General features: G+C 51.1%; 4 protein-coding genes across 4 annotated transcripts; 2 read left to right on the top strand and 2 right to left on the bottom strand.

The window, feature by feature from the left end:
• On the top strand, positions 1-1459 carry CkaCkLH20_00927 (uncharacterized protein; the record flags this gene model as incomplete). Its single annotated transcript, XM_038883647.1, has 2 exons — positions 1-137; positions 187-1459. The coding sequence occupies 2 exons, from the start codon at positions 1-3 to the stop codon at positions 1457-1459; spliced, it is 1410 nt and encodes a 469-aa protein (XP_038751242.1).
• A 5288-nt stretch (positions 1460-6747) lies between these two features.
• Positions 6748-11587, bottom strand: CkaCkLH20_00928 (ABC multidrug transporter; the record flags this gene model as incomplete). Its single annotated transcript, XM_038883648.1, has 5 exons — positions 6748-7431; positions 7481-7738; positions 7785-8680; positions 8730-11296; positions 11502-11587. The coding sequence occupies 5 exons, from the start codon at positions 11585-11587 to the stop codon at positions 6748-6750; spliced, it is 4491 nt and encodes a 1496-aa protein (XP_038751243.1).
• Positions 11588-17437: 5850 nt separating this feature from the next.
• Positions 17438-17853, top strand: CkaCkLH20_00929 (uncharacterized protein; the record flags this gene model as incomplete). Its single annotated transcript, XM_038883649.1, has 3 exons — positions 17438-17567; positions 17623-17692; positions 17751-17853. The coding sequence occupies 3 exons, from the start codon at positions 17438-17440 to the stop codon at positions 17851-17853; spliced, it is 303 nt and encodes a 100-aa protein (XP_038751244.1).
• A 3135-nt stretch (positions 17854-20988) lies between these two features.
• CkaCkLH20_00930 (multispanning membrane) lies at positions 20989-23301 on the bottom strand (the record flags this gene model as incomplete). Its single annotated transcript, XM_038883650.1, has 3 exons — positions 20989-21034; positions 21088-23143; positions 23220-23301. 3 exons carry the CDS (start codon positions 23299-23301, stop codon positions 20989-20991), a joined length of 2184 nt encoding a protein of 727 aa, XP_038751245.1.
• Positions 23302-24329: the final 1028 nt, after the last annotated feature.

A 24329-nucleotide genomic window follows, 5' to 3' on the forward strand; every position in this document is an offset into this window, starting at 1 on the left:
ATGGCAAAGCAGAGGGCCAACCGAATGTCGCCAGCATGGTGGGAGGAGAAGAGAGAAACCATTTGCGAGCAATACATGAACAAAACTCTCCAAGATGTGATCGTCTATCTCCAGAAAGAGTACGGTGTCAAGGTCACGTAGGTAATGCCTCACGCGTTTGACGGGCGAAGACTCACCCAGCTCTAGCAAACGCCAGCTCGTTTACAGATTGAACCTTTGGAACTGCAGGAAGTACAGCACTGGAGATGGAGAAGAGGGTACTGCTAGCTCACCCTCCATCGAAAGCGACGACTACGACAGCAGCGAGGATGGCGTCGGCCACGATGAGGACATTTGCTCCAAATCGCATGAAATTCCCGACAGTATCGGCGGACACCAAAGCCAGACGCCTGTCATGGTCGAGGCCGCAAACACCCAGCTCGCCGTGTGCGATGGGAAGGGCGCCTTCAACAAATACGTCAACGCTAAGCTCAACATGAACGACTTCCACGCCATGACTGCCATCGCTCGATCTGCCGAAACCGATGAGCAGTGTCGTTTCGCGATGAAGTCATTAAAGGAGTGCATCTTTCCCCAGCCCGGCAGCAGTCACTGGCCATTCTATTGCCTGCTTTACGTCCTCGTGTGCGACTCGATGAACGATCACCTTGAGGAGGGTATGCTATCACACATCAGGAACGCCGTTTTATCTATTCTCAACGAGGGGAAAGCCTTCTTGGCGAAGCAAGACGGATCCATCGACATGGTCGGCTATGCGCTCCTGGACAATCTCGACCTCAATCATCGCCAACACTTGCTCGACCCAATCGACGCGAAACGTCTGCAGACCCTCCTGGAAGATTTCGAATCTCGCAACGGAACCAGCCGCTCGCATCTGCAAGAAGACAGCCCGTCACCTCTCAGATCACTGCAACAGTGCGTCGCCTGGTGCCACAAAGCGCTATTCGACGTCTCTCGCGACGCCTACCGCACGAACCGCCCCGACACCAGCGCCCGTCCGACCCCGGACCAGATGCTCTGGAAAGACTACATCGAGGTCTTCGGCACGCTCTGGCACATCCTCATGACGGATGGCAGGTCCACTGGGATCTGGCCGCAGTGGGTTTGCACCTCCGTCGACGTCTTCAACCTTCCTCACGCCGAGTTGTTGTCCTGCGTCTGCTGGCTCATCGTCCAGTCTGCCGCGTTACTTCACAGCGACGAAATCGCGGCCGACGACTTAGTCACCCGTTTTAGGAACGCCGGTGCGGCCGCGCACCAGCTGTTCCATTCGAGCCAAGAGGAGGTGACCCTGTGGCACGACTTCTGTCAGACGTTTTTGCGGCTGAACAGGCCCACGGCCGCCGACACACCGGAGAACAGGGCGTTTGGGGCTTTTATCAATGGGGAGTTTGAGGTCTTTGTTAGGAACACCCTTGAGATTGGCGATGATTGCAGCTTGGCATTGAGGTTGCTCTGAGGCGAGTATTACTGAGCGACCTGGTGATGGTGCCTGAAGAAAAGGGCTGGCACGAACCGTTGTCATTTTGGGCCACGAATAATTCATTTCGACTGCCGGGTGAATGATGTTGTACCTAAGCAGCTGTTTTACATAATCTCAAGTGGCTCTCTATATATATATCTATATTATGGCTTGTTCCATCGAATTCTGCCGCTGGCTGAATAGCGGATCTGACACGGAGAATGTAACTGGGGACAGGTTATGAGACCTTGATAATACTGGATCCAATCTTGTAGGCCCTTGGTATAATATAAAAAAGTCATCTAGTGTTATCGAATCTGTCGGTCTCAACATCACTCTGCCCAGGTCACACCGTGTTGCTACAAGTCGTCTCAAAACTCGAGATCTCTCAATGGCCCTAGACACGCGGGTGCCGGCTGCAACGAACATCACTCTGACCAGCAGCCTTCGCAGTTCCTATTCCCATCGTCGATGTATTCGGTCTCCAATACTTGACTACCGGGAGGGGGTAGAGGTGACGAAACGGTCGCCTGAACGTCTGGACAGTTTATCTGGCCATGAGGTTTGGTGTTCTTAGATGATAGAGAGCTTCTTGTCGTTTGAACCAGATAGGAATTCCTGACATGGTCAATCGACACAATTCCGCTTGGGTAGATCGAAAGCATTCCGGTTGATCTAAGTGCTTTAATAGTGGACCGAGACATCTCCAGCCACGGCATAATGAGATGCAACCCCGAACCTTTCAAGTCCCGATGACCCAGTACGCCTGTATTCGTAGAGCTCAACGTTATGGCGATACTTGTGTGAAATAACACAACCTCTCTGCCTCATCAAGATTTTCGTTTCGATACAAAATTTGTGTATATATTGTCTACCGTATCAGCTTGCCCGAGACTTGAACCGCCAACAGACATGACGCCAGTGGGTTTTCGAATCGCCTGACAAAAACGAAGGTCTGTTTGTTGACACCAGGACGGTATTGTGTGCCCTGCAACGTAATTGCTACGAACACGGGTCTCCGACATACCAGCGTCCAGGGTGACCGTGGTTCTCGTGAATATGCAGCGGACGAGGACTCTGGACGACGATGATTTCTCCAGATGGGCTCGACTTCGTCACTGATGATGGGGATCTGTTCGATCAAGCATCGTCAATGTTAGGATACCCACATAGAGCTTAGATTGGACTCAAATTTTGGATGTATGCTTCTGCTGGCGAGAGATGGACTGGAACCTGGCTGCATCTTATATCCTCGCAGCTCGACTTACTGGGAGGCGAAAGGTCGCACGGACGGCCGAATTCACTTCCTAGGCGGCTGGAATCACGCCCCTTCTAGTCCTCGAAGCACATTCAACATGATCGAGACGCCAGGCTGCCACATCAGAAGTTACGTGTGCTCACAACACACACGGGCGAAACAGATATGCTAAGCCATTTCAAATCAAAAGATCACATTCTGCGCGAAACTTGGGGCCGGGGCCGAGGGTATTCTAGGCTTGAGGGTGAAATATCGCCCCAAGCACTTCGATATAAATATACAGCCTTATCGAATTTATATAGCCCATCGCATGATTCAGCGCTTCGGCTTCATCATGGACATCTGAGAATTTTGAGTGTCATACGCTTATGTTGGTAACTCGTGATTTGTATGTGGTGGACAACGCTTTGGAAAAGAGCCCACATCTGTTGGGCTTCGTCGACATACGTCGTCTTTTCTCGCGTATTCAGGGTGTTGGCCATCATCAATGCTCAATGAATGAAAGTTATCGTCAAAGCAATCTCGACATAGTACAGATCTTTACGTCATAACTGAAAATCCTCTGACATGAAAATCCTGATGTGAAGTTGCCACGGCCCTTTGGAAGGAATGCGCCAACAGATCGATCCTGTCGAACGTCGTCAATACTGTCACTGAATGAACTATGCTTGTCCTGGCGATCGAAATCGGCCACGATACAAAAAAAAAATATTGCAAATACTGTGTAGATCTGAGAACTACCAGCACACAATATTATACCAGCGAATAAGCCGCAGCAGGAGTTGAATATGGCCTTCGTTGCGGCAGGTTGTTTGTGACAGTGTAAGATCACTGGCGGATGCTGTGTCGGGATAGCCCTGTAATGTGGCAATAGCGGCAGAATCTCGGGGCGGTGACAGGGGAACGCGACCTTCCCGACCTACAGATTTTCAGATCCACACCTATCTCTACGTAGCAGTCGCCCATCAACGCGACTTCTGCTGCGTATTGCCAGCGATACGGCTACGCGCGCGTCCGAATGAATCCCCCATGTTGCGACTCCATGGTTTCGGCGCGCTCTGGGGCAACCAGACAGCCGTGCAACTGAAAGCTTTCGCGCATGCAAGAACATACGCCTCAACGCACCCGTCAGTCCGAGCCGGGAAAAGACGTCGATCGCGAGTCGTCCAAACCGAAGAAGATCTTTCAGAGACAACCCTCGAGCAACAGCAAGATCGAACGCGGAAGAGTTCGCCTTCGCGACCAGCTGACGTGGACGACGTGCCCGTGGCTTTCAGGTTCAATGCTTCTCGTTCTAGATCACTCACTGAGCCTCCCGACACCTTGAAATCCGAGAACATTGTTCTCCGACAGCTGTTGGGATATGGTGGCGGCGTCAAGACCCGTCCACCTAAGTTTGGGTTGAGACGGCCTGGAACTAAGCTGTCAGACTCGGAAATGAAAGACTTTTTGTTTGTCGGACTTGACGTCGACACGCTCCAAAACGGCAAGATACTTACAAATCAACAACTTAACTTTGGACTCTCGATATTAGACACTCGAGATCTCAAAGAAGCACTTTCTACTTCAAGATTCAAAGTCAAAGACTGCAGCCACCTCATTACTTCCTATCAATTTGCGACGGGGACAGCCGAGTACTGTGAATGGGCCCGGGATTGGTTCTTGTTCGGAACTGCGGAGTCTGGTACGATTGAGGAACTGAAGCCGAGACTTGCAAGTCTCATTGATGCTGATCGGGACATCGTTCTTGTGGTACACGGGAGCGAGAACGACTTGAAAGCCATCCAGCAAATTGATCCCAACTTTGTGGATCGATCACTCTACACCATCTTCACACACAGTATGGCTATGTTTCCTCTACAGTTGAAACGCACCCTCAGCCTGAAAAGGTTGCTCCAAAAACTGCAGATCCCTTTCAGTCCCTACTGTCTACATGCCGCCGGGAACGACGCACGTCTTTGTTTACAAGCTTTACTCATGCTTGCGGTACGCGATGCAGAGCTGCTTTCAAGCCCTGGCGGGGCATTGATGCAGTTGCTCAGAGAGGTGGCACAGCACCCGATTCCACCCACGGCAGTCGATATGTTCTTGGAGACACGCCTCCAGGCGACGAGATTGACACCGCCCGAAGCACTGGATATGCTACACGAGGCACGCACGCACGCAGTCGAGCTAGGAAGCGAAGCAGAGTGGGCGACGAAGCAGTTGAGATGGAAAGCAGAATGGGAGGCGAAGATGTTGAGAAGGAAGGCAGAATTGGACGCAGCACTGGAGGCGACGAAGTTGAGTAAGAAGGTACGTAGGAAGGCAGGGACGTCAAGAGGGATAGCGACATCAGAGGCAGACGTTTTGAGAATCAAGGCGGGATGGGAGGCAGCACGGAATAAAATGATGGTCAGGATCAGAGGAAAACTTCGACCACGCCTATCAACGTGGCTAGGAACCCGGAAGACACGAACTAGTACTATTTAATATAATGCCATAACTCACCTCTAATTCGGAGAGAGGCTAGAATCTTGGGAGTAAAGCTATCGTCATTCGAAATTTCAAGAAGACTAGATTAACTTCTTAATTATGGCATCCATTCATAACAGTTACTACGATCTGCTACTAGATAGAGTACTTGTGTTATGTTTTACTACTGTAAGCTACAATTTAGAAGTAAAACTTAGATGGTAGTAACCGGGTAACTTGCATCTTCACGTCTGGCTTGCCTCAGCTCACCAGATAACTCCCTTCCGTCTCAAGCTTATTCACAGCCGTGTAATTCCTTTGCCCGGACTCCTGTAAGTTATTCATGAACCACAAGCATCTTATGCGTGTTCCAACGAGAAGCAGAAGTGATTGACATGAAACGACGATATGTTGGCAGAGGCCCAACTTCATTAAGACGATTTCCGAGTGGTGAAACCGTCAAGAATTCAGGGGATAGTACTTATCTGCATGTATAGGAGCGGCATATCCCCGGAAAACAGCCGTCTCCGTTTTTCACCATCCTCGTTGAAGTACCTAACCGAATGGAATACGGGGCAGATGAAGAGTTTGATTTAAGCTCATGTGAAAGTCTTTCGTATTGAATCCTGCCTCTCATTTCATAAGACATACCTGAACTGAAAGGGGACGGACAACATGCTCCCGACATCTGCAATGAGCAGGTGTCCGGAGTTCGAAATATGAAACCAAAAAGTCCAACTCCTACTAATTATGATAATTTATCACAGAAATATCCAAGATAGACAGATGCTCGTCGATGTGTGTGCTGGGCGATAACAAAAGCCTATGGATCATTCTTCAACACAATTTCCATACCGGGCTAGACAAGTTCTTTTTCGAGAATGAAGATCTACATTGTCCCCTGCTATGCGAAAGACGTAGCCGGTAATACATAAAACCCTGTGGTTGCGACTGCAAGCTTAGGCTGAGAATAAGTGAGGATAAGTTAGAACTTGGCCAATGCCGTTCGCCCAATCTAGAATCATTGAAGTCAAGGAATCATGGGTCGATACATGAAAGGCCGTTGAATTACACTCGATATCACGGTTGTCATCGCTGCTGTTTCGGGCGTGTCACACCCTCTTGCCACCAGAAGTTGAGATGGATGATATGAAGAGCTGGGCTGGGCTTTCAAATCACGGAAAGGGCTTTTACAAGCGCTAATTTTCTTTCTCATTGGTCGACACTTCTGCTACCAAGGAGCAAGAGAGCATTACGGCTGACGTTCAGGCTAAGTAAGATCTTCGTGTGACTTCATGGCTTTTAATTGTCCCCCCTTGGCAAGGTCTACCTCGCCAGCGTGGTCTGATATCTGCCATGATTCGAGTCCTTGGAGACTGCTTCACGTCGCTTACCATGTGTTCAGCTACCAGATCCCATGTCACATAAGATTGGCATGTCTTCAATGCTCTTCAATTACTAGCAAATGCCACAAGCTACGGGGCGCAATCTATGAAGCCCTCTAAGCGCTCTCTCTATAGCGCATCGTCATAACAATCTATGAAAGCCATATGCACGCTCATAAATCACTCCCTCACTCCCTCTCGGCCGCAAAAAGCGCCTCCAGATCATCCTTCTCACCACTATGATACACCATATCATAAAACACGCCCTTGCGTCTATACAAATCCCCAGGCCGTCCCGCCTCGACCACCCGTCCCGCGCCCATGACCACGACGGTGTCGTAGTCCGCGATGGTCCTCAGCCGGTGCGCAATCGTGACGAGCGTGCGGTCCTGGTCGACCTCCCGTCTCAGCACGGCCTGGATGCCGCGGTCCGTCTCGTAGTCCATACTCGCCGTCGCCTCGTCGAGGAGCATCAGCCGGCTGCCCCTCACCAGCGCGCGGCAGAGCGAGAGGACCTGGCGTTGGCCGTGGGAGAAGTTCTCGCCCTTTGCGTTGACGGTCGTCGTGAGTGCGAGGGTGGATGTATCGGGTGACGCGGCGGCCGCGGCGGCGTCGTCGGTGTCGGATTCGGAATGGTACTGGAACGAGGCGATGCCCTGGCAGGATTCGAGGGCTTTTTCGAGGATTGGCGGGGCGATCTCGCCGGTTGGGTCTAGATTGGAGCGCAGGGTGCCGTTGAAGAGGACGGCTTCTTGGGGAATAATGGTTAGGGCCTCACGCAGGCGGCGGCGCGGGATCCTGGTGATGTCGATGCCGTCGTAGAGGATTTGGCCTGAAACGATGTGGGTGAAGCGCAGGAGGGACAGGACCAGCTGTGTCATTGTTAGCGACATCGAAGCGGTGAAAGGATGATTGACATACAGTCGATTTGCCGCTACCTGTACGACCAATGATAGCGACTCTCTCCCCTGCCTTGAACTTGAGATTGACATCCGTGAGAATGTTCGGTCCATTCTCGTCGTATCGAATCGTGACATTGCGGAACTCGATCTCGCCCGTCGCCGGCCAGTTCTTCGGGATAGTATGCGTGGGCTCGTCGGTGTACTCGCCCTCTTCAGGATACGACTCGTCCGACTTCTCCTCAGGCTCAAGTCCAGCGTATTCCTTGATGCGGCCAAACTACTCTGTAAGTAAACAACCAGTTTTAGTACGATGGGAAACTCACGCTTTGCAGCTCAATCTCAAGATCGTTCATGCTGCGCACCAACATCAAGATAGTCTGACTCAAACCCGTTGCATTGTTGAGGGAGAAGCCAACGAGACCAGCAGCGACGACGCCGGCCTTGGAGACGGCGATGATACCGGCGCTCAGCCCCACCAAAGCCGTGACGACGTCCACTCGCATGGCTACCCAGCGGTTGCAGTTGAAGTTCGCCTCCGCCGCGCGAGACCACACGCGCAACTTGTCAGCCAGATTGTGGCCAAATTGATCAGACATGCCACTCCTGGCACGGATGACAGCTAACCCAGACAAAGTGTCGGCAAACTGGGTGAAGATGGGCGATTGAGCCGAGGCCACGAGGCGCTTGATGGTAACCGCGGTGCGGGTGTACATCTCACCAATGATGATGCCAAGGAAGCAGGTGACGGCGGCCGGCAGCATAAAGACTGGGAGGATGGAGCTGATGGCGAAGATCCTGATGATCAACGCCATACTGCTTTCGAGGAAGGCTCGGAGCTGAGGGCTGACGGTCAAGTCGAGGGACGACATGTCGCTAGAGAACCGGTTGATGATGCGCCCGACAGGGGTCTTCTTGTACCAAGAGAGAGACACGCGCATCACGGCGCGGATGAAGTCGTTGTGCAGCTTGCGGGCGGCGTGCCAGGCGCCATTCTCAAAGACCAGGAATACCCCTGCGTAGATGACGGACTCGGCCACGGTGATGGCGGCGTAGATTCCGAGGTAGAAGGCGATATCGACGGCGACTTTGCTGCTGTAGGCTTCAACCCAGACGGAAAGCCAGAGTGATCCTGCCATGACTGCGATTTGCGATAGCAGCATCATGAACAGGCAGAACAGGGCATACCACGGACCGCCAAAGTAGATCATATACTTGAAGACTGTGACATAATTAGCTTGCACTTCGTGTGGCAATGGTGGGCCACTTACACATCAGACGGCCGCTCTTGCCGCTGCTCTTCATCTCCTGAGCCACCACATCCTGAGTTTTCTTATCGTCGGCGACTTTGGTCCTGTCGTTTAACGGGTCTGTTTGTGTCTCGACTTCGGTATCGGAAGAATCCGAGGTACCCTCCTCAACTTCGATGTCTTTCGCGACAGCTACTGGCTGACGAACAATGCCAAGGTTCTGCTCCACGTTCTTGATCTCGCCGTCCTCGAGGGTCACGGCGATGTCAGCTTGTTCCGCAACCCAAGGCTGCTGAGCCACCAGAACAACCGTCCGTCCTTTGAGCAAGTCAGAGCAGAAACAGCGTTCCCAGAGCAAAGCTGACGTCTTGGCGTCAAGGGCCGAGAAGACGTCGTCGAGGAGAAGCAGGGGAGCTTTCGAGTAAAGCGCCCTGGCCAGAGCCACACGAGCCTTTTGGCCTCCAGAGAGTGAGGATCCGTTCTCGCCTACGACAGTCTGCTCTCCGTGTTCCAGTTCCCTTAGGTCTACTGGCAAGCAGCAAGCGTTGATGACGTTGTCGTAGCGCACTTTTTCGTAAGTGCTGTTGAAGAGGATGTTCTCCTTGATGGTGTCGTTTTGTAACCACGAGGTTTGGGAAGCGAATGCAACATCCTTAGGCCGCGTGATCGAGCCGCTCTCCTTCACAGTTTCTCCAAGGATTGCCAGGAGCAAAGTTGTCTTGCCACTTCCGCTGACACCAGAAACGACGTTGAGGCCGCCCTCAACGAAGTCAATGGAGATGTCCTTGAGAAGAAATGTGGCAGTCTTGTGCCTCCTGAACGTCGCTCCCTGAATCTGGAGTATGCCTTCCGGGTACTGTTCCAACGGCGTAGTAGTTTCAAAGTACTTATCTAGACGTCCAATGGCGATCATGGCGTTGGTGATATTCCTCGACATAAAACCCAGCTGTGTTACGTTGCGGCGGATAGTCTTGACAAGGAAAGTTGTGGTGAAAGCGGTGGCGGCCGTCAGAGGCTGTCCCAGAACTCCCACGTAGAGCGTGAACATCGTGATCATTGCGATGTAGGGCATGAGGGCAGTGATCTGATTAAGAGTGACGTAGATAAGCGATACACGCCATAGGTCACGCTGTTCGTTTCCTCGGGTTTCCTCGATCGTTTTGATGATGGCGTCCTCCCATGCAAAGTACTTGACGGCTCGGATCGACGCCAAATATTCAGACACTAGCGAGATTCGGGAATCCTGGGCTCTCCTAGCTTTCCGGGTGGCCAAAGCCATCAGCCGGGCAACGACGATAGTCATGGGCGCGGCGAACAGCAGGATGGCCGAACCGACGAGAGCGGGCCACCCCAGCATTCTGTACAGTCCCACAAAACCAATTACGGTTCCCGTAGAGACACCCATTGAAACCATGATGATATCTCGGGCTCCGAAAATTGCTTGTACGTCTGCAGCCATCAAGTTGGCTAAACGTCCAGCGGGAGTCGATCGCCGAGTCTCTCCATCTTTCTTCTTCTCGTCCTCTCCCTTCGGCGCGAAAATATCGTCCTCAAGTTCCATGGAAGTAATGGCGCGGTGGTAAAGCTCTTGGGTCAAGGCGGATCTCAGACGTACGACCAGACGAGTCGATGTGAAGACGTACTGCTGGAAGAGTACCGAGCGAGAAAGCGGCCCGGTGAACATGAGAAAGAGCCATACCCAGGGGCGGATGATGGAGCCTTGAGGGTCGGCAAGATAAGAGAGCAGCTGATATAGGGCGTAAGGGGAGATCAACTCAGCAGCATACGCCGTGCTGATGTAGCACGACATGAGAGTGATCTCTTTTCGCAGCAGCAAAAAGAGCGTCCGAATCGTCGTCTTACCTTTGACGCGAGCTTCCTTGATCTTTTCGAGTAGAAGAAGCGGCTCGTCGTACCAGGGCAGTCGTGGAAGGTCATCCACGGTGATCTCTCTACGGGTGCCTTTCCACACCAACGGGGTCAGCCATTCGAATGTCATGTAGTAGTTGGCCCAGCTACAAGTCTCCTCCGGCGCAGGTTCGTTGGTCTCGTAGCCTTCCGGGATATCGTACTTGAGGGCCGGGGGCACCCATTCTCTTGGGGTGGAAATGGCAATGACGGCAGCTACGGCCAGACTTGCAAGTCCTCCTCTCACAGGCGTGGCGATCGCGCATTCCGTCGCGGCCTCGATGCACGGAAGGGCAGATGCCGCGGCCAAGATGATAAGCTCGGTCGATAGAACGAAGTTGACCTGGTGCAGCGCAATATGGCGCCAGTGCAAGTCGTTGATGAGTCTCAGGAGACCAAGCAAGAAGGCGTACCCAACAACGAGAACGTTAAGCCGGGGCGTCTGTCCCCTGGCACCAGCAAGCGCGAGGAACGCCAGCGCCGAGGCGTGGAAAAGCTGGGCGCATAGCTCCCAAGGCCATTTGATGGCGGCGGCGCGATACTCGGGTGACGAGGGCTTTGCGCGGCGGTGGAAAAGGCGTGTGACGGTCCATAGAACTGAGACGGCGAGGATGAAGATTTGAGGATAGCCCGACTCGGCGAACTGGGATACATCTTCGATCCATGCCAATTCTTCGCGACTGCGGGGTTGTCAGTGTACATTCTCACTCTAATTTGGATCATCACAGCTGAGACGCCGCGTTTCGAGAATAAGAAATGGTGTATTTGACCAAACTACAAATGCGCAATGAGCCCCGGCAGACAGCTGAACACAGATAGCTGTTGCAATCTGTGAAAGAAAGAGCTGGCTCTGGAACCATGCCAAAGTCGTGACTAGGAACGCACCTCTGAACAGTGGCCAGGAAGCTCTGGGAACGAGACTTGGCTGTCGCAGCGAGCGCAAAGGCCCTCTCGAAGAAAAGGTCCGTCATCGCGGACGTTGAGGTCTGCGATGCGCCGAGCGCGAAGGGCGCTGAGGTGACGAGAATGTCACTTCGTTCCCGTCTCGTCGGTTCGCGTCTGCAGTTGAGTGGATTCGACTGAGTGAAGCTGTCACGAGCACGTCATGGATGGAATTACTTCGTAAAGGATGAGCTAGAGCGATGCTAGCGACGTCGGGACCCTCTTTTGTTTGCTCCGAGTATCAAACGAAGGAATGAAACCAAGCTGGCAAAGAAGAAAGAAGAGATTCAATGAACCCCAGAAAAAAAAAGATATGTTAAATCGAAGGCGAAGAGTTCTGGACGAGTACGTACGGTGTACTCGCAAAGAACTGATTAGATACGGCAGAACATGGGGGGCACCGCCGACGAAGTGGATCGATTGCGCACGAATGGTAACGGAGTTCCCAGTAGACCCCGGCCAGGCAGGCACTGAAGATGCATCCGTCTTTTGCTCTCTGATGGATGCCGGGGAGGGGCCGATTCGACGTTCGCGAGAGGTGAGTGGTCGAGTTGCCGGATGACTGGTATGATGCGACCACAGCATCCAGATGTTGCAATTGCATTTTGCATGACTGGACGCTGCTAAATGCCACCCGCGTGCGGCTTACTTTTTGGCCGTCTCGGGACCGTTGCGGGTTTAGCCCATGCCTCATTGCGATTTCCACTGGGGTAAAAAGGGCCAACGCACACGTCGGAGCGGCTTCGGATGCCGGTGAAGACTGGTGTTTGCAACCAAACGGCGCTAGCCGGGTTGTTCCAGCGGACGGAATTCAGGGAAGAGCCCAGCTGAACTTCCCGATAGCACAACCTGGAATTTGGGATGAGACGGGATTCCAGATTCAATTCCATCTCTTGACGCTGGTGACTCATTAGGAGTTAGACCCAACAATTACTTTGGGCTTACATTCATATGAAGGTAAGATATTGAATAAGACTCTTGGACTAGAAGAAAACTGACTGTAGGAACAGAAGAGAAGCACCAAGAGACGGTGTACTAAACGACAGACAACAGATTGTTGTCCAACACGACATAATAGCCAAGTCCCTGAAACGCAACGTGATCCCCTGTAGCGTCTGCCAGCTACTGCGTACATCCCTTTAGCTCCCGCGTTGAACTCTCACCGAAACCACCCCGGGGCATTCCCCATTGGATCCAACAAAGCTTGACTGCATTCCACATCCTCACTGTGAGATGCGAAGCCCTTGTCGATGAGTCCTCGCCTGGCCTGCGTCATTCATGGTTCTCTCGGAATGGAACATGCGGTGAAACAGAAACAACAACACATCGCCCAAGCTCCGACACCGCCCGCTTATAAATTCGGTGAGGTAGCACAAACTGCCTTCTCTCTTACCGCTACTAACCTTGCAATATTCGAGAGCGGCTCATCGACTCATTCGAACGCTCCTCTCCAAACACCCGCCACGTCAACCTGTTGTCGTCTCTGCTCTTTCTATGCTCGGCAGAATCCAATAGCCCCGAACTTGAGATGATACCCGACCCGCCACATGCTCTTCCGACTTCTCGGCACCTCAACGCCGTGCTTCCCACCCCCACAACGGGTCGCCCAGCATCAGTGAACAGGCACCGAGATGCCGCATTAGGCAGGTCCTGTCTCTCAAGTCGTTTTCATTGGATTGCGACCGTCGATATGAGTCGATCTCATTGCGCGTTGGTTTTATGTTGTCAACACCCAAGATCCCGAACTTTCTCAAAAGGAATCAGTGCCTAATTGGTATTCAACAGCCAAGGCGATAGTCATCATCGCGCAGCTTGGCTCGTCCATGTCCAAACATCCCCATGCCGAGAAAGTTGATATAAATTATGACAATGAAGCCAAGCAGGATTTTGACAAGCATTTCTCAACATCAAATATGCCCTATTGACAACACATCTAAATTCTCCTCTCGCATTTCAATGGCTTCACTCAAATGGGTAAGATGCCTCTTCTTCAACGGCAAAGCAGAAGCCAGAGGGATCTTGAGACCATTGCAGCAACGCCCAGATTTTGGCCCGTATAAATATCAGATTCATAGGCCGATGAAAGCTACTGGTTTTGAATATCAACCCTGGAAGCTCGTAGATTCCGCAAGACTACTCACGCCCAGGCCGGAAGCATCGTCCACCGCGGTCCCGGTCCCCCACCTCGCAACGGCCCGCAATGTCGGATCGGCGTCATCGGCCGGACTCCGGTGTGACCCCATCTATGTTCCACTCGTCTGACGTCCTGCTGTATTCATTGGTTTTGATGGCAAGACGCGTCTAAATCTCTAAATCAGTCTTCAGAGCACGATGAAAGACTGGTGAATTGATGATGCTTAGCGAAATTCCAGTTGTTGTCGGCAAACTCACGACACAGACTTACTGTTCTTCTTCGTTCTCACCTTTAACGCATAGAGGACCAGACGGATTGAAAGTCTCAACTTAGTGAGACTTCCAAGCCAAGCCTTACACATCAGTTCATCGCTTTTTCACTCTCGGTGGCCATAAGTTCGGGGTCAACCAGCACTCAACTGATGCCCACATCTAACGTCGTCATCTCACGTCGTCCGGCGTTGCCTCAGGCTTTGATTTGAGGCGCAAGCAGACGTGAACTATGACTCAATGTATCCAATTCTTTTATACAAATCTCTCAAGATAGGGAATTTGGAAGGTTCTTGGCCTGTTCCCTTCTCTTCTACAATTTATATAATCACAGCGCTAAGAAATGTGCTCATACCTCTATACTCACCCTTCTCCTATTTCTTTTTATAGTCATATAAATACTAGAGAAATAACGAGAAACGTCGACAACGGCTGGAGATGACTTTGCGTTGAGGAATCCTCAACGTTCACAGCAAGCTCGTTCCAGTATCAAAATCCTAAAATGCCTATATGCACCGATATCGAATATTCTTGTCCGCCAAGTATCGATTTGAAAGATGCCTGCGCATTCATCATTGCTGCATCCAGGATCTCCTTGATTTCTTCTTTCTAATAGCGTGTTCGGACCTGCGGACACAACGCTGCAACGCAAGTTGACTCAAGGCAGCGACAAACGCTGATAGCAATGGATAATTTAAACATTACGGCAGGCGCATCTGCCCCGTTAGCAAGAGCCAGTCTCAGTGCTGCCTAAAATACTGTTTGGTATAAGATATATATCCTTCATGAGCTCTCTCGTTGTCCGGGCTAGATGTGTCAAATGTGCGGTGGATTGGCTGAGTTTCTCGTCCACATATTCCGGAATAAATACTTCTCTGATAGAGGTTAGCGTTACAGACACCATAGGTCCATTGATGACAAGCAAAAGCTGTGGATCACTGCGGACTTAGGCGCTAGACCTTCGATATCTGCTCGTAGTAGCTTTACTCTCTTCTCACACGACACGAAAGAAGACTAGCTGAATTGCGTAGAGAGGAATTTTCCCTATCTATTGCAATTTGTCGAGACAATCACTTCTCACACTTTGAAGATTACTCGAGTTCAATACAAACTGACTTGGAAGCCTTAAGATGACGGAAGCCTTTGACTGCCCTCTGCTGTATCTCCTGGGTGATGCTACTTGCTTGAAAAGGTAAAGCTCGCATACTGTCCCACTGAACGCGATGTGAGATCTCATAGTCAGGTTCATCGTTATCTCTCCCGCGCAATCTAAGAGATTGGTCAATGTTATTACTTCTTTAACGGCTTGCCCTTGGTTGATACGAGACTGAGGAGCTGAGGCTTTCGGCTTCGGCGGCGGGTTCAAGTGGACCAACTGAAACGAAGACTAGCTCGATGGGTAACGATGAGAGATCAACACGTTGAAGAGTGTAGTGAAAAGACACAAAGAGAACATGAAGACATAGTCAGCAAACTCAACGACGTCCAAATACTTAACACATGTTAATTTTGTGAGGTACATAAGTAGCTAAGACAGGCCGATTTCAGCGGACAGCATAGAACGTGTAGGCATAATTGGGAAGGGTTTTAGTATGATGCTTGGCAAATCGGGGAGACCGAGTCTGTCCCAAAAATTCCTTGTAGATCTATGCAAGTGAAGCGTCCTGCACATCTCTCAAACTCAACTGCTTGTGTTACTGTACTTTTGTGCTCAACTGCAGCCAGCATACTGGGAGAACCAGGTTGCTCATGGTGTACTGTGTATGAAGCAATTCTTCCTTCCATGGCACCCAGAGGGCTACAATGACACCCAACACGGGTTCTTCCTTGCGGTAGCTTTCAAAAGATACAACTTTTCAGATACCCCACTGGTGACTTCGCGATAACATTCGAGACCTTGGTCTTTTGCCAGGTCTTCACTTCCATAACAACGACTCCATATATTGGGATGTAGAGTTATGTATTGCCCCAAAGTCCAAGTCATGTAAATACAACCCTGCGGGGCAGAGGGATCACGCTAGAGATACGAGTTTGCCAAGGATGTAATCAAGCACCGTAACACTACGTTCAACTCGCAAGCAGGCATCACCGCCTTCCATTCACAACGTAGATTGCTGTAGAAGGATTCAAAGCTTATTGGTTCTCATTTACCGGCAATTCCGGAACGAATAAGTTGTCATCCTTCGCAACTCTAACACACAGTTGCAGCTTGAGAACCTCACGCAAAGGCACATAAGCTCGCCCCCAATCTAATCATCGGCTGGGCGTCAGCGAATGATAGAAGCAATATCGGCACGCGTTTCATTTATGTATGTAGACGGCAAGGGCTTGTGCACTTTTTAACTGCGACGTACAAAGCGACTTCCGTAGGCTTGCGTGAGGGCTCGTTCAAGTTTGAGAACTCAGGGTCCGGAGCAGGCTAGACTCTACGGTTCTCAAGCTGACTCCACATTGGAAGTAGTAAATTTGCACCGGGAGGATCCTCCGTGCATCATGTCCTAGAGCTGAACTAAACGCGCCCCGTTTCTGCATATGCGGACGCGAGATCTTTCTAATCTGATTCGTCGCCGAGATGAGGCGGAGCATTTTGATCATCAAGAGGAAGCTGAAAAGATTATACTAGACTCTCGTTTCGAGTTGAAAGCTCTAACGTAAGTCGTCACCTCGCATTTGGGAGGATCGATTTCGAGCCGGCTTTTGGTTAATCATTTATGAGTATTAGTCGGTCTCAGCTCATGAGTATCTCTCTCTGTCTCTCTCCCGGTCAGTTTGGATTGCGGTTTCCTCACGTCTAATCCTCTCTTATGACGTGAACACACTAAAATATGAAAGGCTAACCGACATCCGTGATTCGTAACTTCGTGTGATCTCGGTTAGCCTTTCATAACTCAGTGGCCTGACAACAACAGCTCAGGCAGTAGGACCCGCACCTTTACACAACATAGTCAGAGGTTTCGCGATCCGGAAGATATGTGCTCACAACGGGCACGATGCTGACATGCCATTGGCCACCTCGCATTCGACCCCTCATAAATCGCTAAAAGCTTTTGCGTTGCATTTCGACTTGGCATTTCGGTGTAGAGCTATCGTATTTCCTATGCAATTGGCCTCATAGTATTCGGTCAGTAAGTGTCGGATCTTCGAGTTGTCCAGGGATGACGCTCTGAGCTAACTAGTTGCTGCGAGCTTAGAGAATAGACTTGCGAATGTTACCATAGACATGCAAATTTCATTGGGCAGCTCGCATTGTCTCGGCGCCCGAGAGTTCCTTCACAAAAGCTGCAAAGTCTTTGCCTAGCACAAGCGTTTCTTGTTTCGACAGCTTCAAACCCATGGCCGTACGAATAATGGCCTGACTTCAGGTATAAATAAGTCGCCAATTCTCCTCCTTACGATTGTTCTAATCATCAAGCACACACAGCTTTACATCTTCCATTGCCTCAAAGTCTACTTTCTCAACCAACACCATCGTCAACATGAAGTTCACCATCATCGCCGCTACCCTGCTCGCGTCTGTGGTTTCCGCCAGACAGTTCGTTCTCTACGATGACATCAACTACGGCGGAACCGGCAACGCCGAGAACCAGCCCGACGAGGCCAGATGCTGTAAGTAACCCCCGTCTTCGCCCAAGGAAAGCACCAGCCGTTAACTGGAACTCAGGGAACCTTAACGGCAGAGGCGACAAAGCCAGCTCTGTGACCGGCGGCGCCGGCTGCAGCACCTTCTTCCAGTGAGTTTGGATACAATGACTGAATATCGTTACCGCATCTTGCTAACGTCTCGACTAGACAGCGCGACTGCCAGGGAAGCAGCTGGCAACAACGTGGCAACGCGCCCACCGTTCCCGCTTTCCTGAACGACCACATTTGGTCTTTCATGAACCGCTGCTAGATCAGTCATCATTTTGAAGCGAACACACTGGTCTTGATGGTTACCCGTTGGAATTGGGGCCACTAGAGCAAGAAACTAGGCCCGAAGTGATTGTATGACCAGTGTTCTTCGGAACTAGCTTCTGCGACGTTGCAGCACCTTACCTTCATATCTCGCCTTTCAACAAGGCATTTACCATCCCTTAGGGTTATAGCAGTGTCCGTTCAATAAATGTTACACTGAATCCAGTTCCCTGAGTTTCTGTTCGTTTGTGGCATGACAACCTTGTTAAATAGCATCGAGGGCTGCCATGACACACTTTTACCGTCCTGTTCAGAGACTACATATCTCGTATGGGGAAATCCCATTAACATTCTTGAGTCTTTCCGGTGGCTGAGACTTGATAAGGACGAGAAGCTCATGGGAAGAGCCCCCTTTTTGGTCGGCTATTTAAAATCATTGACCTGGCAAAGTGTCTCGTTTTTCTTCTGCAGGTGATTTCGGAGTTGTGCTAAGTTTATACATGTAATGAAGCCTCGATTAGGATATGCCTCCATTAGGAAGAGACACATCTGAGACAATCGCCAGACTTCCGCTTAGCAAGATCACACTTTACACCCGGATTCTCTTGCTTAAACATCTATGAATACTTCAGAAGAGAAGACTCTTTCCAGCGACAGACGACATTATCAACCAAACCCCACCACAGTCTCTAAGGGATGCTGACAATATCTATAGCTCAAATGAGCACTCTCTGCAGACCGATCACGTCTTACCTACGACCTGATCTACACGATTCAGTCGGGGCCGGGCCAAATGCGCACTACACAGTGGACGCAAATGTTGGGGTTTAAGGATGTCGTAACAAGTCTCGTATTCTTTAAATAACGAACTTGGACAGCGTAGATATGCTTTCGTAATCTTTAGTACATGGTAGAAGCAACAGAAGATTATTATTCTGCGACAACTTCTCCTGACATGCGGAAGTAACATCACCAAGACCTACTCAACACACCGGCACTCCTCATTTCATATTCCACCTCAAGTCCTGACAAAGCAAACATCGTTCAGTCTTTCGTTGCATACAAAATGTGTCCAGAGCGGTGTTGAAGGTTAAAAGCAAGCTGGATAGGAGAGCCTTTGATGTCAAACCCCAAGAAGAACAGTTTTTGATACGATGCGATGCGCTCAGAGGAACCTTGATCACTGCCGTTCTACTTGAGTAACAGTGAGAACCGAAACGCGACTCAAACTTCATTAATCTCTCAGAAAATCGTCCTCGTGCACATACCTCTGGTGTATTCACAACTAAAAACTCAAGGGACGAAGAGAACTGTTGGCCGGCACCAACGACCCTTCCATCCTAATAGCCGCCGAAGACTAAGCCTCGTGGCAAGATGTTTAGAGTAACGACCAATTGAACTGAATAATTTCGGACGCCTATCGCCTGCGTTGATGTTGTGTACCTATGTGTGCGTTGACTCTAAACTGGGCCGACTTTATTACAAACAATCGCCTCCCCCAATCGCGCATTTTCTCTTCAGGAGCCCCAGGACTGCAGTAGATATATTTAAGAACTCGCCAGATGAAGAGGGAACCTTTCCAACAATGCTGCAGGCGATGGGATGCGAAAAGGTATTCCCCGTTGATATATATCTCGGTGAGACGTGATTAGATAACGCGCATCTAGCCGACCCAGAGTCCCCACGACTGATTCCCTACCTATTTAGTCTAATCCCTTCGCTTATCCCAAAGTAAATACTCCCGAGAAAGAGACCACGGGCAGAAGATCCCTCGACAGAACGAAGTACCATCATATCACACGCAACACGCAACCACTCTTCCACCGTGCCCAGGCTAATCTCGCCTCCTAACGCCTTGCCATGATAATCTGCAAGAAGAACACTTCTGCTTGTTGTGCCGGTGAGAAATTCCGAAATTCCAAAGTAAATATACCCAAACAAGAACCTGTTCCCAGACTCAGCCCGCAGCGACTGTCTTGCTGACGGAAACATCGCAAGGTTAACTCGTGCATCGAGCGATATAAAAACTCATCTCTCAACATGCCATTTCGTCGATTCTGGAGCCACCAATCTTTGAGATACCAAATGTCCAGGCTCATTCGTCAAGATAAACCATTCCTCGTGAAGCCAGGCTCAAGACTAAGCCCACCAACTCACCTTAAGACACAACATCCTCCTTCTCCGCTTCTAGCCCTCATCATCTGCTGTGTATTTCACATATCTAAACCACAGAGGAATGCAAGTTAGCAACGAAAAGAATAACTCGGAAATTTACTTCAATATTGTCTAAAGTACCGAAAGATCCCAAGCATCGATGAAGCTCCCACATCCATAGAACTCGGCCTGATTTGCGCCGAGTTCATGAACAATCTAGACAATTTATACCATCATCCAGACCTCAGCAACGTCACATAACCCCGAGCCTCCCAACTCCCTCCATCCCTCTGTGCCATCATCTACTAAACCACCTGCTCTCCTCCCCTGCCTCCCTTCGTGCATGCTGATATGAATACCTCAAAAACACCAGTCACCAAACTCTCAAACAGGTTAAAAAACCCTCATGAAACCCTGCTCGAATCTTCGTGTACAGCTGATAGCGCTGTGTCTTTGTGGCTCAGTTCGCTCACACTATGGAGTAGCTGCTGTATCGCCGCGGCTGCTGGTGCTTCTGATCTGCCTTCCCAACTCCTTTGGAGCAGACAGGCACCTTTTATCAAAGCCGATGTTAGCCTAGTATTGTCACTTTGCGTCAGATGTTGAGTTCCCATGAAACAAAACGTCAAACCTGAAAGCACACGCTGACTTTTCACCCATATGCAGATGAACGATCGAAATCATGTTGAAAAGGTTTTATTCTTGTGCCGTAGAGACTGAACAAGGTAATTATATACTCCCAACTATTCAAATTCCACTCCTTTCGCGCTGCTGGTTGAATCCTGTCATCATATATACTTTGGTCGATGGTACTAATAGTAGTAGCTCTAACCCGCCCGAAATCATGGGACCGAGTTTTTCATTTCCGTTAAAACGCCTGTTGTCCCCGCGGACATCCCGAAACGTGACGCCCGGGCAAATGCATTAAGAAGCGCCGTCAACCCATTTTCGTGCCGTCAAAAAACATTAAGGCACTCAGTCAGTGTCCAAGTCCACTGGCACCGTGGCTCAGTCCGCCTTGATCGCTCTACGTGGGAGTTAGCGTTCCGATCTGACAGCTCGAAAGAAGGCAACTTACCCATAAATCCTTCGTACAAACGCGTACGTGCTCAAGAACCCAATAGTTCCCGTCAGAAGTCCATACACGCAGCAAGCCATGAAGCTGTAGCTGAAGAACAGCATACTGCTGATGAAGCCGGTGATGTGCAGCTTAAAGAAGTAGTACCACACACAGTACAGGAACACCCACACGGCGCTACCTCCACCAACCATGAAAGACTGCCACCACCAGTTGTAGTTCTCCGAGCAGAGCTGGATGTAGATGGTCACCACTGTCACCTCGGCGATGGTGAGGATGAGAATGACCGACACCACAGCCAGGAATCCAAACACGTAGTAGTAACCGCTCTTATCTTGCCAAACAGACTGGAACACGAACAGCAGCTCGATGAAGATGACGGCGAACGGGATAAGTCCAGCCAGGAGGATCGACTGCCAAGACTTGATGTACCAAGCTTGTTGCGGGACCTGACGGGGAATGACGGCCGTCTTGGTCGGGTGTTCCCAGTTTCCACCACGAACAAATCCAAACCAGGAACCCGCATAAACCAGGGGGACCTGGATGCAGAGCCAGAGGACGATGATCGCCACAAGGGTGCCGAAGGGAATGGCGGTGCTAGACGCTTGAGCCCAGACAAAAAGATTGAGAATGAAGACAATACCGAAGAGCATGCCAGGGAACAGTACAGCAGTCACCAGAGCGTTCTTGCGGTAATCTTGTCCATCGAAAGTCTTGTAGACCCGTGCAGAGAAGTATCCGGAGAAGAGACCGGCAAAGACGAACAGGCCGACTCCGACGCTGATGAAGCCTCCGCGGAAGCTAGGGTTGAGGATGCCGAGAGCGCTGAGAAGAACGAGTCCAACAGCCATAAAGAGGAGCTGCATACCGGAACCAACCAACGGCGCCAGCAGGTATCCGTACGCAGGAGTTCTGAAGACGTCGGCATGCAGCAGCTTCCAACCCGTGACATCTTCCAATGCCTCTTCGTCGGATGAAATGTCGGCGTCGTTCTCGATGTCGTTTCCTTGGTCGAGTAGCCCTCCTGACTTCTCCGACAGTCTAGGCGATCTGTTTCCGGTCTTCTTGCGCCTCAACTTGGGCTTTCCGTCCTCGAGAGGAACCTCCTTGTAGCCCTTGATGTCGGATCGAATAGTCCTGGCAAGAATCATCAAGGTGATACCGGTCAAGAGGCCGCAGATGATAAGAGAGTTGACGATAGCGAGCCAGTGGATCTTGGAGCCTTCCTCCTGGTTGACGAAGTACAGATCCCAGCGGCGCGCCCACTCGACGTTGTTATCCTCGCGAAAGTATACGGAGTAGGTGTAAGGAATAGTGAGCTTGGCGTCGTCATCGGGATCTTCGTTGTCCTCCGGCTGATATGAAGATTGGGCGTACTGCGCCGAGTTGTCGGTTGACTTATTCGGGGCAAGGTAGAGCTCGAAGTTCTGGTCGATGTTCTGCAGATCAGCGGGGCAGCCGTTCTCGTCACGCTTGTTCTCGGAGCCGATGCTCTTGGGATAGACCTCAAAACCGACAATGACCTTTCCGCCTCTCTCGCCTGCCTTGCCAGGGGCCTTGCGCCAGCGAATGACGATGGTGTGGTGGTTGTTGATGAAGTATCGCGGCTTGCCGCTGCTGGAAGCATAGTCCGTAAAGCCCAACTTGAAACCGGCGGCGTAGTACTTGCGGCTCTTGTCGACGGTGACGAAGCTCGTCGCACCGGGAAGGTTGTCGACGATCCACTCGGTAACGTAACCGTCCTGTACCATGTCCCGAGCCCTCCGCATCTCTTTCCTGGAAATCTCGCGGTTGCACAGTAAGTTGCACGACTTGTCTTGGCCCATGACCAGGTCGATATCAGACGTCTTTATCCTGTCGCCGCGAAGGACCTCGCCAAGGTTGAGAGGGATGCTCTGCCCACTCAACAGTCCTGTGCCAGGTCTCGGCTTGCCCGTCGGCGGGCACACGAAGGGGAGGTCGTAGTAGGCATACTGCAGTTGGGTGTTGTCGGAGTAGACTTTATTGACGAGGAGCGGAATTTGTTCGCCGTCGCTATAGCTCTTGATCGACCAGCCTGTTTGGAGATGTGGTCAGCACCCTTGCTTAACGATCCAATTCGTCCCTGTTGGAGTTCGGCTGGGGCGGCGAACCTGGAATGTAGAAACCGTCGGCCGGTGCGGCGAGCAGCAGGGAGACGAGGCATCCCAAGCCGGCCCTGAGCACCTGTCGCATTGTGTCGAGTGTGAGGGTGAACTGGCGACTACGTTGACATGGACCGTCGAGATTGCGCTTTGTGTGAGGAGGAGAAGAGGTCCTTCAGGATGACTGTCCGACTTGTCGACGGTGTGTCACTCGGGAATTGAAGGGAACCGGAAAGGCAGTCGAGGATAAGATAAACCGGGATGGAAATAAAGGTAAGACCCGACGGTCGCGTCTAGTCAATCGAGGTCCGTGGCTGCACGGTGTCTCTCCCGCGCCACGCCGCCGCAAATAGGAGGGGCCCTGAGCTAGTGAGCTTCGAGGGGGAAAGAAAAAGGTCGAAAGGGCAAGAAGGAGGGAATAACGAGTGGAATCGGTACAAAGTACCAGAATCGGGAAGGTTTAGAGAGGCTTAAGTTCGGGACCAGAGAAGCAGCTTCGCACTTGGTCGAGAGTGACGCAACTCAGCCACCGCAATCCTTCTGTCGAGACGGGGTCAACCTGGGCTGATGGGTTGCTGACTTGCGAACGTGAGTACTGTGCAGCAATGCTTTAGGTGACGGGATACACACATAAGAATGGCAGGAGTCAGGGCAGAACACGAGGAACACGGGAAGAAAGGAAGACAAAACAAGCACCGAGATGGGACGGAGGCGGGAGGGGAGGGGAGGAAGAGGATGAGAAGACGGGATACGGGAGGCGATCGAGAGGAGACGGGACGGAATGCGCGGGAATGGGAAGTTGCATGGGTGAAGGTGGGAAGGCGCACGGTTCAAGGTCAATGTCAATGACGGCGGCAGCAGCAGCAGCGATGCCCCGGATCAAGGTCATTCATTAATTACCACCTTGCACCTCCAGACTCCTACTATGGAGAGTATCATCCGGCGAGCATCAAGCCTGAACGGACTGCCGTATTTCCTTCTCCTTTGGGAAGGCAGCATCTGATTATCTGTACGGACTGCGGCAATCGGTTTCCCTTATCTCCTCCCAAGACATTTCGCTGCAAGCTCTGTATGGCCAATTGGCTCTTAACACAATAACCACTCACGCAGCGGCAGCTC

Source organism: Colletotrichum karsti, assembly GCF_011947395.1.
Source record: "Colletotrichum karsti strain CkLH20 chromosome Unknown Scaffold2, whole genome shotgun sequence".
Lineage (NCBI taxonomy): Eukaryota > Fungi > Ascomycota > Sordariomycetes > Glomerellales > Glomerellaceae > Colletotrichum > Colletotrichum karsti.